The 13,701-nt window shown below is 40.2% G+C and overlaps 1 protein-coding gene across 3 annotated transcripts in view; it reads left to right on the forward strand.

Moving 5' to 3' along the window:
- The window catches only part of NOCT (nocturnin), a 31,029-nt gene extending 20,068 nt beyond the window's left edge, over positions 1–10,961 (forward strand). For 2 of the 3 annotated variants that reach the window (XM_045880436.3, XM_064585079.1), the window contains exons 2-3: positions 6,088–6,357; positions 8,200–10,961. In XM_045880436.3, the coding sequence (XP_045736392.1) occupies positions 6,088–6,357; positions 8,200–9,035 (1,106 nt within the window). In that variant the 3' untranslated portion in view covers positions 9,036–10,961. Of the gene's footprint in view, positions 1–3,392; positions 3,431–6,087; positions 6,358–8,199 lie in introns of all 3 variants that reach the window. The other variant, XM_064585078.1, reaches the window with a different exon arrangement.
- The last annotated feature ends 2,740 nt before the right edge of the window (positions 10,962–13,701 follow it).

The following is a 13,701-nucleotide window of genomic DNA, read 5'->3' on the forward strand; positions in this document are numbered from 1 at the left end:
ATTGCAGAGTGTGCTGTGAGGACACAGCCTGACACATAGGGGGCCCTCGAGTGTGCAGGAGAAGGTGGACTGGTAGAGACATCTTTCAGAATTATCTGGCTCTCTCCTAATTCAGACTCACTATACCACAGGTTAATTTGTTAATCAGCTTCCTAGGTACTTTAGTATTAGAAGGCATGTGCTATGTCACTTTGTTACTACATAACTTGATACTCACATTTGCATTAGTCCACCTTAGGGACCAATCCTTTAGTTCCTGTAAGATCTAAGCAACAGAGACAGGACTGTAATAAATACTCCTTAATAATATCCCTCTACCTAGTCTCTTATTTGAAACTGAGCCTAATGACATCTTTCTCAGGTAAATGAATCTGCAGTGAAATAAGAACAAAAGGTCTGTGCTAGTAAAACTTTTTTTTTTTTTAAGATTTTTTTTTTATTAATTTATTTGAGAGAGAGAATGAAATAGAGCATGAGACAGGGGAGGGTCAGAGGGAGAAGCAGACTCCCCGCTGAGCAGGGAGCCCGATGCGGGACTCCGATCCTGGGACTCCAGGATCATGACCTGAGCCGAAGGCAGTCGCTTAACCAACTGAGCCACCCAGGCGCCCCATGTGCTAGTAAAACTTTTTTAAAGGCTATTTTCAGTGCATTCCATACCTAAGTACAGTTGACTCTTGAACAACATAGGGAGGGTGGGGGAACTAAACCCCTGCACAGTCAAAAATTTGCATGTAAGATTTGACTCCCCCAAAACTTTACTAATAGCCTGCTGTTGACCAGAAGCCTTACTGATAACATACACAGTTGATTAGCACATATTTTGTATGTTATTTGTATATTCGTATAATAAAGCTAGCTAAAGAAAAGAAGGTGCTATTAAGAAAATCATAAGAGAAAATACACTTAGTACTGTACTATAAAAAACCCACATATAATTGGATCACATGTTTAAGCCTGTGTTGTTCAGTTAGCTGTACTGTTAACACATGAAATTGTCCATCCTGGGTCTCAAATAGAGGAATGGTACGTGCAAGTTTTGTTTTTTTTTTAATTTTGTCAGCGTGCACGAGAGCAAGAGCACGCGGGGTTGGGGGAGCAGAAGAAGAAGCGGGCTCCGCGCTGAGCAAAGAGCCCGATGTGGGACTTGCTCCCAGGACCCTGGGATCATCACCTGAGCCAAAGGCAGACGCTTAACCGACTGAGCCACCCACGTGCACGTTTTCTTAATAGAAATATGTATGTCTCTAGTACAAGTAATAGAGATGTTATTTTGAAGTTGCCACCTATTGTAACCTAGATGCATTTTTCCGAAAATTCTTGAGGAAATTAGGATCCTTTAACAAGCCCTCATTTGAAAGGTCTGTAAGCAGGTCTAGAGAGTTGTGCACAGCTAAACAGTTATAGAACAGCACTGGGATTGGTCTGTGGATACCTATCCCATTCAAGGCCTTACTACTTAGCCATGCTACAGTGTGTTCTTCATCTTTTTTGCTGCAAAGCTTTGTCTTTTGAGGGTAGTTTTAATTTTTGAAAACCACCAGAACACTTTGAGAGGCCCAGCCACAAATAAGATGATCAAATTTAATAATCTGCTGGTGGTCCAAAATGAGTTGGCTTTGGCAAGAGTGTTTTCCTTGAGTGTGTGGCTAATAGCCTATAAATGCATTTTCAAAACTAAACCGAAAAAAGGACAACAGAATGATGGAATTAGAATATTTATTTGCTTCCTTTCACATCTACACAACAGTGTCAGAATAACAACCCAAATACTACCATTACTGATTATGATCACTGAAAAGTTTATAATTTTTTTTTTAAAGATTTTATTTATTTATTTGACAGAGAGAGACACAGCGAGAGAGGGAACACAAGCAGGGGGAGTGGGAGAGGGAGAAGCAGGCTTCCCGCAGAGCAGGAAGCCCGATGCGGGACTCTATCCCAGGACCCTGGGATCATGACCTGAGCCGAAGGCAGCCGCTTAACGACTGAGCCACCCAGGCACCCCAAAGTTTATAGTTTTTTTAAGTTTATTTTTCAATTTTTTTTGTAACCTCTACACCCAATGTGGGGCTCGAATTCACAACCCTGAGATCAAGAATTGCATGTTCTTCCAACTGAGCCAACCAGGTGCCCCCAGTTTGAAATTTTTTAATTGAATATATTTTCCTCATTCTGGTCCCTGCCCCCCCTTTCAGTTGTATTAAGTCTTCATAAGTTCCTTGTGGGATCACATAGGCATTATATATTGTATTCTCTCAACCTCATTTAGACTTGATTTTCTAAGTAGCTGTGTGTTTAATGCTTACCACCCATCTTATATCTAAGTCTTGCTGATCATTTTGTTCTGAATTTGTGCTTTAGTTCCAGAGGTGGCAAAAATTTTTCTGCCAAGGACTGGATAGTAAACATTTAGGCTTTGAAGGCCAAAAGTGATTCTATTCCATATTGTGTATGTGTGTGTGTGTGTGTCTGTTTGTGTGTTTATTTTTTTTAAGGATTTTATTTGAGAGAAAGAGAGAAAGACCACGAGATGGGGGAGGATCAGAGGGAGAAGCAGATTCCCTGCTGAGCAGGGAGCCAGATGCAGGACTCCATGCTGGGACTCCAGGATCATGTTTATGTGTTTAACACCCCTTTAAAACCATTCCTAGCTCGAGGACTATAGAGAAATACCTCTGGCTACAGTTTGTCAACCCTGCTCTATAGTTTCCTCAAGAAGGGCTCATGGAGGGGCGCCTGGGTGGCTCAGTTGGTTAAGCGACTGCCTTCGGTTCAGGTCATGATCCTGGAGTCCCGGGATCGAGTCCCGCATGGGGCTCCCTGCTCGGCGGGGAGTCTGCTTCTCCCTCTGACCCTCCCGCCTCTCATGTGCTCTCTCTCTCTCAAATAAATAAATAAAATCTTTAAAAAAAAAAAAAAAAAGGAAGAAGAAGAAGGGCTCATGGAGTCAGTATTCCAGTGTTGCTGGATATAAATTCCTTGTTCATATATAGGTGAGCCATATATAAAAAGTTTGAGTTACATATTTAAAATACGTACCTTCAGGGGCGCCTGGGTGGCTCAGTCGTTAAGCGTCTGCCTTCGGCTCAGGTCATGGTCCCGGGGTCCTGGGATCGAGCCCCGCATCGGGCTCCCCGCTCCGCGGGAAGCCTGCTTCTCCCTCTCCCAGTCCCCTGCTTGTGTTCCCTCTCTCGCTGTATCTCTCTCTGTCAAATAAATAAAATCTTTAAAAAAATAAAAAATAAAAAAAATAAAATATGTACCTTCATTTTCTCTTGGCATAAAACATTGCAGTTGCAGTCTCATGATAGCCTAATTTTATTTTCCTTATAAGTTACTTGGACGTTTTTGCCTAGATGCCCAAGGGATTTATTTCTTTTTCTTTACAGTCCAGTTGGTGTTGGTCATTCTGGGTTGATATTCTCAGGTATGTGATGTGTTTTTCAGTATGTAGTTTTGAGTAATTTTTTCAGTTTTTTTTTTCTTTTTTTTAGAATAAAAAGATAAGGCAGACCTTTATGTATCTGATGTTTAAATATATCGATGATACATGCCTTTTTTTAACCTTATATAATTTTTTATTTTAAACCATTTCATTTTTTTTCCAGCTTAATTGAGATATAATTGACAGATAAAATAGTATATATTTAAGGTATACCACATGTTTTGGTATACATATACATTGTGAAATTATTACCTCAACCAAGCTAATTAACACATCTGTCACCTCATTTACCTTGTATGTGTTGAGATCACTTAAGATCTATTCTCTTAAAAGATTTCAAGAATACAATACAGTATTAACTATAGTTACCATGCTGAAATTATATCTCCAGAACTTAATTCAACCCTGCATGATTGAAATTTTTTACTCTCAAAAGTTTTCTTGATTTACATGTACTTTTTAGTATTTGTTTCATTTCCTTGCATTGGTTTTCTTGCTACAGAATTCCTGATACCCAAATATTGGATCTTTGCTTAGGTTAAGCACATAATATTTACCACTATCTCTCAAATGCTCTATCTCCTAATTCTCTTTGTTGCCTTATTTCTGAGTTTCCTAATTCTGATTTAGGCTATTCTCTCATTTTCTTAATGACTTTTAGCTCATTTGCAATAAGATAGTTTTGATTTGGTTCCTGGGCATGTCTTTCTGGTATGCTTTCATTGTCTGAAATGGATGTTTTTCTGTTCCTTATTCTCTTTATGTGAAGGTTTTTCTAACTTTTTAGAAGGAGGTGCTATTCAAGATGGTTTTTCTGGCTTCACATAACTCCTCAAATACATAAACTCCTGTTGGACACTATTACTCTCTTTTTCATGCTCATTTTTATGTACTTGCTTTTTATCACAATAACCACCCAAAACTCAGCTTGACAAAGATACATCAAAAAGATGTGGAGCAGTCCTGTTGAAACTAAAGGACATCCGGCTAGTGGTGTGCTTAGAGGTTGACCTAGGTCAAACATTGCCATATGTTTCACATGTAAGATGGCCCGTGGTGCCCCTTGAGTTTGCTGTGCTGCCTGTGTGACTTTTGGGTTTACAGCTGGGGTGGTGCTACTCTTCTGGAGAGACGACACTTGAGAAACCAACTGGGAAGACCTTTAACTTCTTTTTTTCTTAAAAACTAGAAGTACAGAAGAAAGATTTTCAAAGTTGTACTACCGGCCAAGAAGAAAATTTCTTCCTTTGGACCCATGTACTCAGATAGGCAAGCAGATTGATTAAAAAGAATTTAATATATTCAGATTAAACACTTTGGAAACAGGTGTGTGCATGCATTGGCGCATGTATGTGTGTGAGAGAATGAACGGGCTTGCTTCAAGATGCACGTACACTTAAATGTATGATGTGTTTCTTTGCCTTAATCTAGTAGTCTTACTGGGGGAAAAAACTACAACCACACTGAGTTGATGAAAAGGGACAATAGAGAGCATGCTTGCATGCTTATTGACCTTGATGTTTAAGGACATTTGTTGGTAAATATTTGGACTTGCCTTTATGACCTGCCACAGTGAATATGATTGACTGCTGGTTTCAGATGCAGTCAATCAGCCTGCCAGATAATGTTTTTATAAGAAAACTGTGTGTCTTTATCAAGAGAAGGCAGGCAAATCTTGATTCCTCCACACGATTCACCCTACACAGAATCTTGGGAGGTGGTTCTCAGTAAAACTTGACCCTAATTTATACTGTAATGAAGAGTAAAAAAGAGCAATCACCTGCTTACAGGTAGAACTTCCCTCAGGCTAGTTAGTGGGAGATTGTGCTCTCCTCTCCTAAGTGCATTATAATCTATCAGGATAAAAAGTGAAGCACTGGAAAATGCACTGAGCAGACGTGCCTCCTGCTGCCCTCCATACCATTTCTCCTTTCAGAATCCCAGCACCGGTGGGCAACCTTCTCTTACCCCTTCTACCTCCAACCCTTTTTCTGGATTCTTAAAAAATCTGGCAGTTGATATTATAGGCTGTATTGCTCGGTGATGTTCAGAGTCCTACAGAAAGCCAGAGCCCTGACGGATAGTTAACATCTAAGAGAAATGGGTACAGATTTAACCCAGCTGTTACTTTCCGTAGCAGAGGGATCTGTATGGATGAGGTAGCCAGAGTAGCAGCCTGGCTTTTCTCCAGGCTTATCATGGGCTTTCTAACATTTGGCTCTTTACAAACTGGCCTTCACGTTTTTATTAAAATATTTAGAAAAAAAGGAACGTGGATTCTGTTGAGCCATGCTTTCATAATAAGACTAGGTTTATAAATTATAAAGACAAATCCTAAATTAGAAGGGACCATAAAGATCAAGGTATTTCTCCCTTAAAAGAATTATCCTAGTTAATCAGAGACCAATTTTAACATTAGTATTTCAGTTAACCTGTCCTAGTAGAAAGTTAGAACCTGGAAACTCCTTTAAGCCACCTCTGCGGACATGGCTTCATACATGAACCTGGGAACATTGCCCTCAGTCGAGTTCTTGGCTTTTATGGACAGTAAATGTTTTATCTTCTAGTTGAGCTGAGTGACAGTGGAAGAAAGGCAGAAAAAGGAGCTGAGTGTATAATTGTGCTTTCCTCTCCTGTAGTGTGTTCCATGGGAAACGGTACGAGCAGACTCTATAGTGCTCTCGCCAAGGCACTGAACAGCAGTGCTGCCTCCCAGCACCCAGAATATTTGGTGTCACCTGACCCAGAACATCTGGAGCCCATTGATCCTAAAGAACTCCTCGAGGAATGCAGGGCTGTCCTGCACACTCGACCTCCCCGGTTCCAGAGGGATTTTGTGGATCTGAGGACAGATTGCCCCAGTAGCCACCCACCTATTCGGGTCATGCAATGGAACATCCTCGCCCAAGGTATGCCTGATGCTTTTGTACCTGAGCTGTGAAGTTTGCTATGACTGCCTGGAGCACTGATGTGTTATGTGGAGGGAGGAGGTGTGGGCAGATAGAGATGTAGGAGGATGAAGTGACTTGGGGCAGCACGAGGAGCTCCCAGAAGGGGAAGGTAAGAAAGAAGGCCGTCCGGTTTCCAGGAATAAATCCAGCACTCAAGATTTATACCTTACCTTCCATGTTTAAAGGACCCTGTCTTTTTTTTTTTTTTTTTTTTTTAAAGATTTTATTTATTTGACAGAGAGAGACACAGCGAGAGAGGGAACACAAGCAGGGGGAGAGGGAGAGGGAGAAGCAGGCTTCCCGCCGAGCAGGGAGCCCGATGCGGGGCTTGATCCCAGGACTCTGGGATCATGACCTGAGCTGAAGGCAGACGCTTAATGACTGAGCCACCCAGGTGCCCAGGACCCTGTCTTTTATCAGCCTCAAACTTTCTGTTGCCTCCAACTCCCAGTCCACAGCGCTAAGATAGCATTTGTAAGGGAGAAACAGAATCTGCTGAACGGGTAACAGGTCGAACTTTCTGCAAGGAATGGGAGCTCTGTGGGTGGCGGTGAGTCTGGGTCTCACTGCCAGATTCCCACCCATATGCGTCTGTATAACTTGAGGTCAAAGGGATATTGCTTTAGTTCTCTGTTGATTAAGATGTTCCTTTGTTATGGTAGAAAGGACACGTTTCCTAGGCCTGCTGAATTAAAAAGATGTATCATTGAACTCTGTAGTGTTGCCTTTCAATGTAGCAGTTGAAATCATAAGAAAAAGAAACAAAGGCAGCTTTTTAAAGAAGGGCATATACCCTGATTTTCAATTTTAGATTTGTTTTTCTTTCCCCTAGGTGTTCGTCCATAAGTAGGAAAAGCTGCCTATTTAAGATAGGTTCCATATCACTTCATATGGCTCGTTATAGGGTTAAAATTAGTGTATAGATGGGGCGCCTGGCTGGCTCAGTGAGTAGAGCATATGACATTACTTGTAGACATTACTTAAAATAGTCTTTTTTTAAAAAGTTAGTATATGGGTGCCTGGGAGGCTCAGTCGGTTGAGTGGCTGCTTTTGGCTCAGATCATGATACCAGGGTGTTGGGATTGAGACCCCCATCGGGCTCCCTGCTCAGTAGCAAGTCTGCTTCTCCCTCTACCCCTCCCCCTGCTCGTGATCTCTCGCTCCCTCACCCTCTCAAATAAAGTAAAATCTTTAAAAAGAAAGTTTGCATATGAAGTTAAATATATTTATTTCATCTGACATAGTTTCTACCCCAGGAATTGTAAAGAACACTGTTTAAGGCTCAAACTTAAAAATCGCAAGATTTTTTGTCCTAGAATATAGTCACACGAAACAGTTTTAATATGAAAGAAAATAAATTGCTTGCCTTATCTCTATATTAAGAGGTTATTTAGGTTGGTAGGTTTTGTTTTGGTTTTAGGGTTTTTTGGACGGAGAGAGAGAGAGAGCGCATGCATGTACGTGTACACATAAGCGGGGGGTGGGTAGAGGGAGAGAAAATCTGAAGCAGGCTCCACCCTCAAGAGCAGAGCCCAGTGCAGGGCTCAGTCTCACGGCCCTGAGACCATGATCTCAGCCAAAATCAAGAGTCGGACGCTTAACTGACTGAGCCACCCAGGCGCCCCAGTTTGGTTGGTTAATACAATTTAGACAGAAGAATCACCCAAAGTATCTTGAAGTAGAGAAAGCCTTCTGAGGGTCTTGAGTAGTGTTAAACTGAAGGAAACTTCCAGGTACTTAGCTACTATAGAACCATGACTTCTAAGTACCTGTGACAATTGACTGGCTTTTTTATTTCAGCTCTTGGAGAAGGAAAAGACAACTTTGTACAATGCCCTGTAGAAGCACTCAAGTGGGAAGAAAGGAAATGTCTCATCCTAGAAGAAATCCTAGCCTACCAGCCCGATATATTGTGCCTCCAAGAGGTGGACCACTATTTTGACACCTTCCAACCACTCCTCAGTAGATTGGGCTATCAAGGCACGTTTTTCCCAAAGCCCTGGTCACCTTGTCTAGATGTAGAACACAACAATGGACCAGATGGCTGTGCCTTGTTTTTCCTCCAGAACCGATTCAAGCTAGTCAACAGTGCCAATATTAGGCTGACAGCCATGACATTGAAAACCAATCAGGTGGCCATTGCACAAACTCTAGAATGCAAGGAGTCCAGTCGACAGTTCTGTATTGCTGTCACCCACTTAAAAGCACGTACTGGTTGGGAACGATTTCGCTCAGCTCAAGGCTGTGACCTCCTCCAGAACCTGCAGAACATCACTCAAGGAGCCAAGATTCCCCTTATTGTTTGTGGGGACTTCAATGCAGAGCCAACAGAGGAGGTCTACAAACACTTCGCTTCCTCCAGCCTCAACCTGAACAGTGCGTACAAGCTGCTGAGCCCTGATGGGCAGTCAGAACCCCCGTATACGACCTGGAAGATCCGGACGTCAGGGGAATGCCGGCACACGCTGGATTATATCTGGTACTCTAAACGTGCTCTGAGTGTGAGGGCAGCTCTTGATTTGCTCACTGAAGAACAGATTGGACCCAACCGGCTACCATCTTTTAATTATCCTTCAGACCACCTATCTCTAGTGTGTGACTTCACCTTTAATGAGGAACCTGATGGACTTTTATAAATGCTTGTCTTTTTAATCACAAGAGTCTTAACCAGGGATGTTTCAGGAAACTAAAATAGGATAAGAAGTTGCCCGAGGAAGGATTCCCAGTTTCTTTTGTCATTTTCCATGTTTCCAGCATGCCCTTGGGAAGGAATCCCATTAGTCCACAAACCTTTTCCATTAAACCTGCAGCAAAGAAGGTGTTTGCACTCCAGTTTTGGCTTGTATTATTTTCTTTCCCTTAGCATTACATTTGGATCATTTAAGGGCATTAAAAATGAGGCTTGTTTTGTAGCTTTTTCAGTTTAAGGATGCTTTATAAAAATAGACTTGCTTGAGTCCTCCATAATTAGTAAGTATATAGGAGCAATTTCTCTAGATAGCATTTCAAGTTATTTATTTGTAGTTTTTAAAATGTCAGCAAGATATGCATGGCAATATTTATTTTTTTATATTTTCATATAAGATTAAATAAATATAGCATTGTGAATGTTTTAAAACCATGCAAAACATAAGTTATAGAGTAATTTATAGTGATTTTCTTAAATCTCTAAGATCTTTTTATTTGGGGTCTAACAATAGTAGTGTATAAAGGGACTATGTAGCCTGACAGGGTTTTTTGTTTATTTAAGTGGAAATATCAGGTCTCCTTGATACTTTCTTCATAAGTAATCCTTGCTATGCCTCCATGTTCCCATTATTGTGTTTCTTAGATTCCATAGTCTTCATTATTGAATCACTGTTAGGCATTTATAGCTTTCCATTGGAATGCTATGATACACATTTGAGGTCACTCAGTGTCTGTTTGTATTGGACTGTGCTTTTCACACTAGGTTATTTAGGAACTCCTATGTGGCAGTAGCTAAGAAAGTAAGTGGGGCCTTCTTTTCAGAGATAGGAAACTAGAAAGCCTATTAATGAGGCTATTCTTAAAATCTCCTAAGAGAGCCAAGTGGCTAGTTCAAAATGTCTAGAAAGAAGAATGTTAAAAAGTTAGAAAGATAACTTGGAATTCTCTTCCATAAGAAATAAAAGCGGTACAAGATAACAGGTGAAGCCCCTTTCAAGCAAAATCCCAACAAATAACCTATTGGTAATAAATTGATAAATACTTTAACCCATGAGTTGTAAATACTTAAGAATAATAAATGGTCTTTTAAAGCTAGTGATTTTAATATCTTGTCTTTTTAGTCCAAAAAGAATCTGGGAGTAGATTTGATCTTTTAATACTGTTAACACGGTGACCCACTGTATCCATTTACACACAGACCTTCATTTTGCACATTGAAGGCACCTATGCCGTGCTTATGTAATGTCTCTAGGGGTCACGGGTGGAGTCCCACAAAATGGCTCACCCACATATTCTGCAGTGGAACTACTTTTGAGATAAATGAGGTTTTCAGTACATTGTATACAAAAAATCTTGGGGCTTCCTGGAAGGAATGGCTAGCTGGAAGAACATCTGTACCAACTGTCATTTGGTTCAAATCTTAGCATGATAATGGTACCATCATCGCTGTTGAGAAACCAAACACTGATTGAAACAGGCATTAAATATTGTTTGCGTACCCCAAGGTACACCAACCGGAAGAGAAACTATCACAACGGCCCTAAGAGAGCAAATCTAGATGAGAATGAAAGCGAAAATAATGTTTGCATTTCAAATGTTGTCCACCAATATATGAATTAACAGGCTATGGGTTGAGGGTGGCTGGGAATGCTAATGAGCAAAAAAGCTGGAAATAACCATGTGATTGTAATGTGCCTATACATTAAGGAAATAGGGCAAAAATAATGGAACTCTCCTTCAGTTATCCTTTGGAGTTAGGGCAGTATGCTTCTGTTTGATGGTTTTGTATTTGTCTTTATTTAAAATGGAGTTATGTGAGCATTTTATGTAAACGATTTTTAGTAGTATATTAAATCTTGTTGGATTGTACTTCATATTTTATTTTTCCTTTCAAGTCTTTGTAGACACCTTTGCCTTATGGACTATCAGAGTAACCAGAAACAGAATGGTAAGTAACAAATCTGTATTCTAAATTTTTGGGCATGTTCCATTTAATGAATTTCTCTTATTCCACCCCCCTGTACCTTTTGGTTCAGCTTTTCTTTTTATATCGCATAATATTTTAACCGTGGTCATAATAAGAGTCTTAAAAGAGAAGTAAATTGTGCGTATTTGAAGAGAGAATGAGAGTGGCAATGGATTTTTTTTTTCTTCCTCCATGCCATATTTCAGTAGATTGCCTTCTACAAGGTGAAAGGAATAGGAGTGACCACTTCATTCATTTAAGCAAAGAATAATGGTGTATACATAAGAACACATTTGAGTTCCTTACCTTTGGCTCCAAGAGTTTTCAATACGATCTTTCAACTACTCTGAATTAATTTTTTCTGCAACTACTCTTAATTTAAAATGGGGTGTAAAACATCAAATCATTTGACCAAAGCGACAGCTAATAGAAGGAGAGCCAGTATTCAGACCTAGGTCTGTCTTGACTCCAGAATGCTTGCTTCTTTCCCCACCAACATGTTCCCTTGGCCTTGAGTGAGTACAGCTGGAGACAAAAGTGATATGTGGGGGAGGAAGAGATCTGTTCAGTGAAAAATGGTCAAACATAAGGCAAATACTTCGTAGTACATATGCAATGTAGAATAGAAGCAAGATACAGAGGCCAAATCGCAGCTGAAAGAGCAGATCTCCGTTATTCTGATACAGTAAAGTAGTTACAAAGTAAAACATCTATTACTGTTTGCATACTTCTTTTTAGAAGGAAGCAGGAAGAACAGTTACTCTAATAGTGTTTCAAACTAGAGGAAGAAATTGATGTAAATATTCTATATTGGAGCCATTTTTTAAAACATCCAAGATTTTATAATAGTGAAGTGAATGTTGCATATAATTAGATAATGTGTTTTAGGCTTGAGGAAGTTTATATCCAGGATATAAATTCTAAAAAGAGATAAAAACACATGCTCATAATCCTAATTGATTTCAATTTTAGAAAAGGAAAGGCATCCAAAAAATGAATGTACTTGCAGAGCTTTTTTTAATGACAAGTATAAAAATACGGCACAGGCAAGCTTTCATCTAGAAGGGCTTAGATACCAGAGTGGGAGAGGACTGGAGCTTGGGCTTCTAAAACAAGCAGAGGGAAGGGGCGCCTGGGTGGCTCAGTCGCTAAGCATCTGCCTTCGGCTCAGGTCATGATCCCAGGGTCCTGGGATCGAGCCCCACATCGGGATCCCTGCTCGGCGGGAAGCCTGCTTCTCCCTCTCCCACTCCTCCTGCTTGTGTTCCCTCTCTGTGTCTCTGTCAGATAAATAAAATCTTTAATTAAAAAAAAAAATAAAAAAATAAAACAAGCGGAGGGAAAACAAGTAACATCAAACAGAGGGGCCCGGGCTCTAAGTGAAGACAGCTCTGACCAGCATAGCCCTCAACAGGTTGCTCCATCTCTAGGGCCTCAGTTCTCTCATCCACAGAGGATTGCTTCGCACCTGCCCTGTCAACCCCATAGATTTGTGAGATGTTTGTAAAATAATATCGTAAACTGTTACATAAAATATACACAGAAGTCAATGAATCTTGCTTCAAAAGTTCAAAGCAAGAAAGGGAAGGGCATCGGACTTGATGTCTTAAAATATTCATGAATGTTGTAACAACCCAGTCTTAACTGTTCTAAGAATAATCATCTTTCAATTTGAAAATGCAGAACAAATAGGGTTAATAGAAAATTAAGCCCCAAATAGGTGAAGATTTTTTTCCTAATTGTTCTTCCAAGCATGTATGAAGTTGTAAGTGGTCTGGTTCTTTATTAATTTCATGAGAGGATGTCAACCCTACTTTGACTGGTAAAGTAAAAAATACTGCCTTTGTGTGATGAAACAGAATACTAATTCCAGGGCCTTGATCCCTAGATTTCTGTGGAAAGCTCACGTCTAAGAAAACATTCACCTAGGATTAGACATGTGGACACAGCTATTCCTCTTGACAGAATGCTAGGAAAAGCTTTGTTGCTTCTAAGCAGCTGGTAAACTGGATTATATGAATCTCATTACTGATCAACTTACCTTTTTGCTTTGGCTTCTAAGACACTCAAAACCAGACCTTATAGCTGAATTTTATTTTTTTATTTTTTTAAAGATTTTATTTATTTATTTGAGCAGAGAGAATGAGAGACAGAGAGCATGAGAGGGAGGAGGGTCAGAGGGAGAAGCAGACTCCCTGCCGAGCAGGGAGCCCGATGCGGGACTCGATCCCGGGACTCCAGGATCATGACCTGAGCCGAAGGCAGTCGCTTAACCAACTGAGCCACCCAGGCGCCCAAGACCTTATAGCTGAATTTTAATTACTGGGTGACACTTTACGATGTTGTAACAGTATGTGCTCTGTATGCTTCCATCTTTTGCCATCCTATCTTTTTTCTTTGCCTAATTTTCTCTTACCCTTTTTATTTTTTTGGCTTTCACTTATTCTTAGATTACATAAACTATCTGAAATTCTTTTGGTAATAGAATATAAATTATCTTGCTACATTAAACAGATTCGGGCATCTAGATGGAGACAGTTTGTACAAGAACGTCAAAATATGATTACAGATATTATCTGTAATATTATCTATAATATGGACAGACACCAATCAAGAAGGATGATAGAAGACTGGACACAGGGAACATG

The sequence above is a fragment of the Mirounga angustirostris genome, unplaced genomic scaffold, assembly GCF_029215605.1.
Source record: "Mirounga angustirostris isolate CCGP_5_RB_7025 unplaced genomic scaffold, mMirAng1.0.hap1 SCAF_2, whole genome shotgun sequence".
In the NCBI taxonomy this organism is placed as follows: Eukaryota; Metazoa; Chordata; class Mammalia; order Carnivora; family Phocidae; genus Mirounga; species Mirounga angustirostris.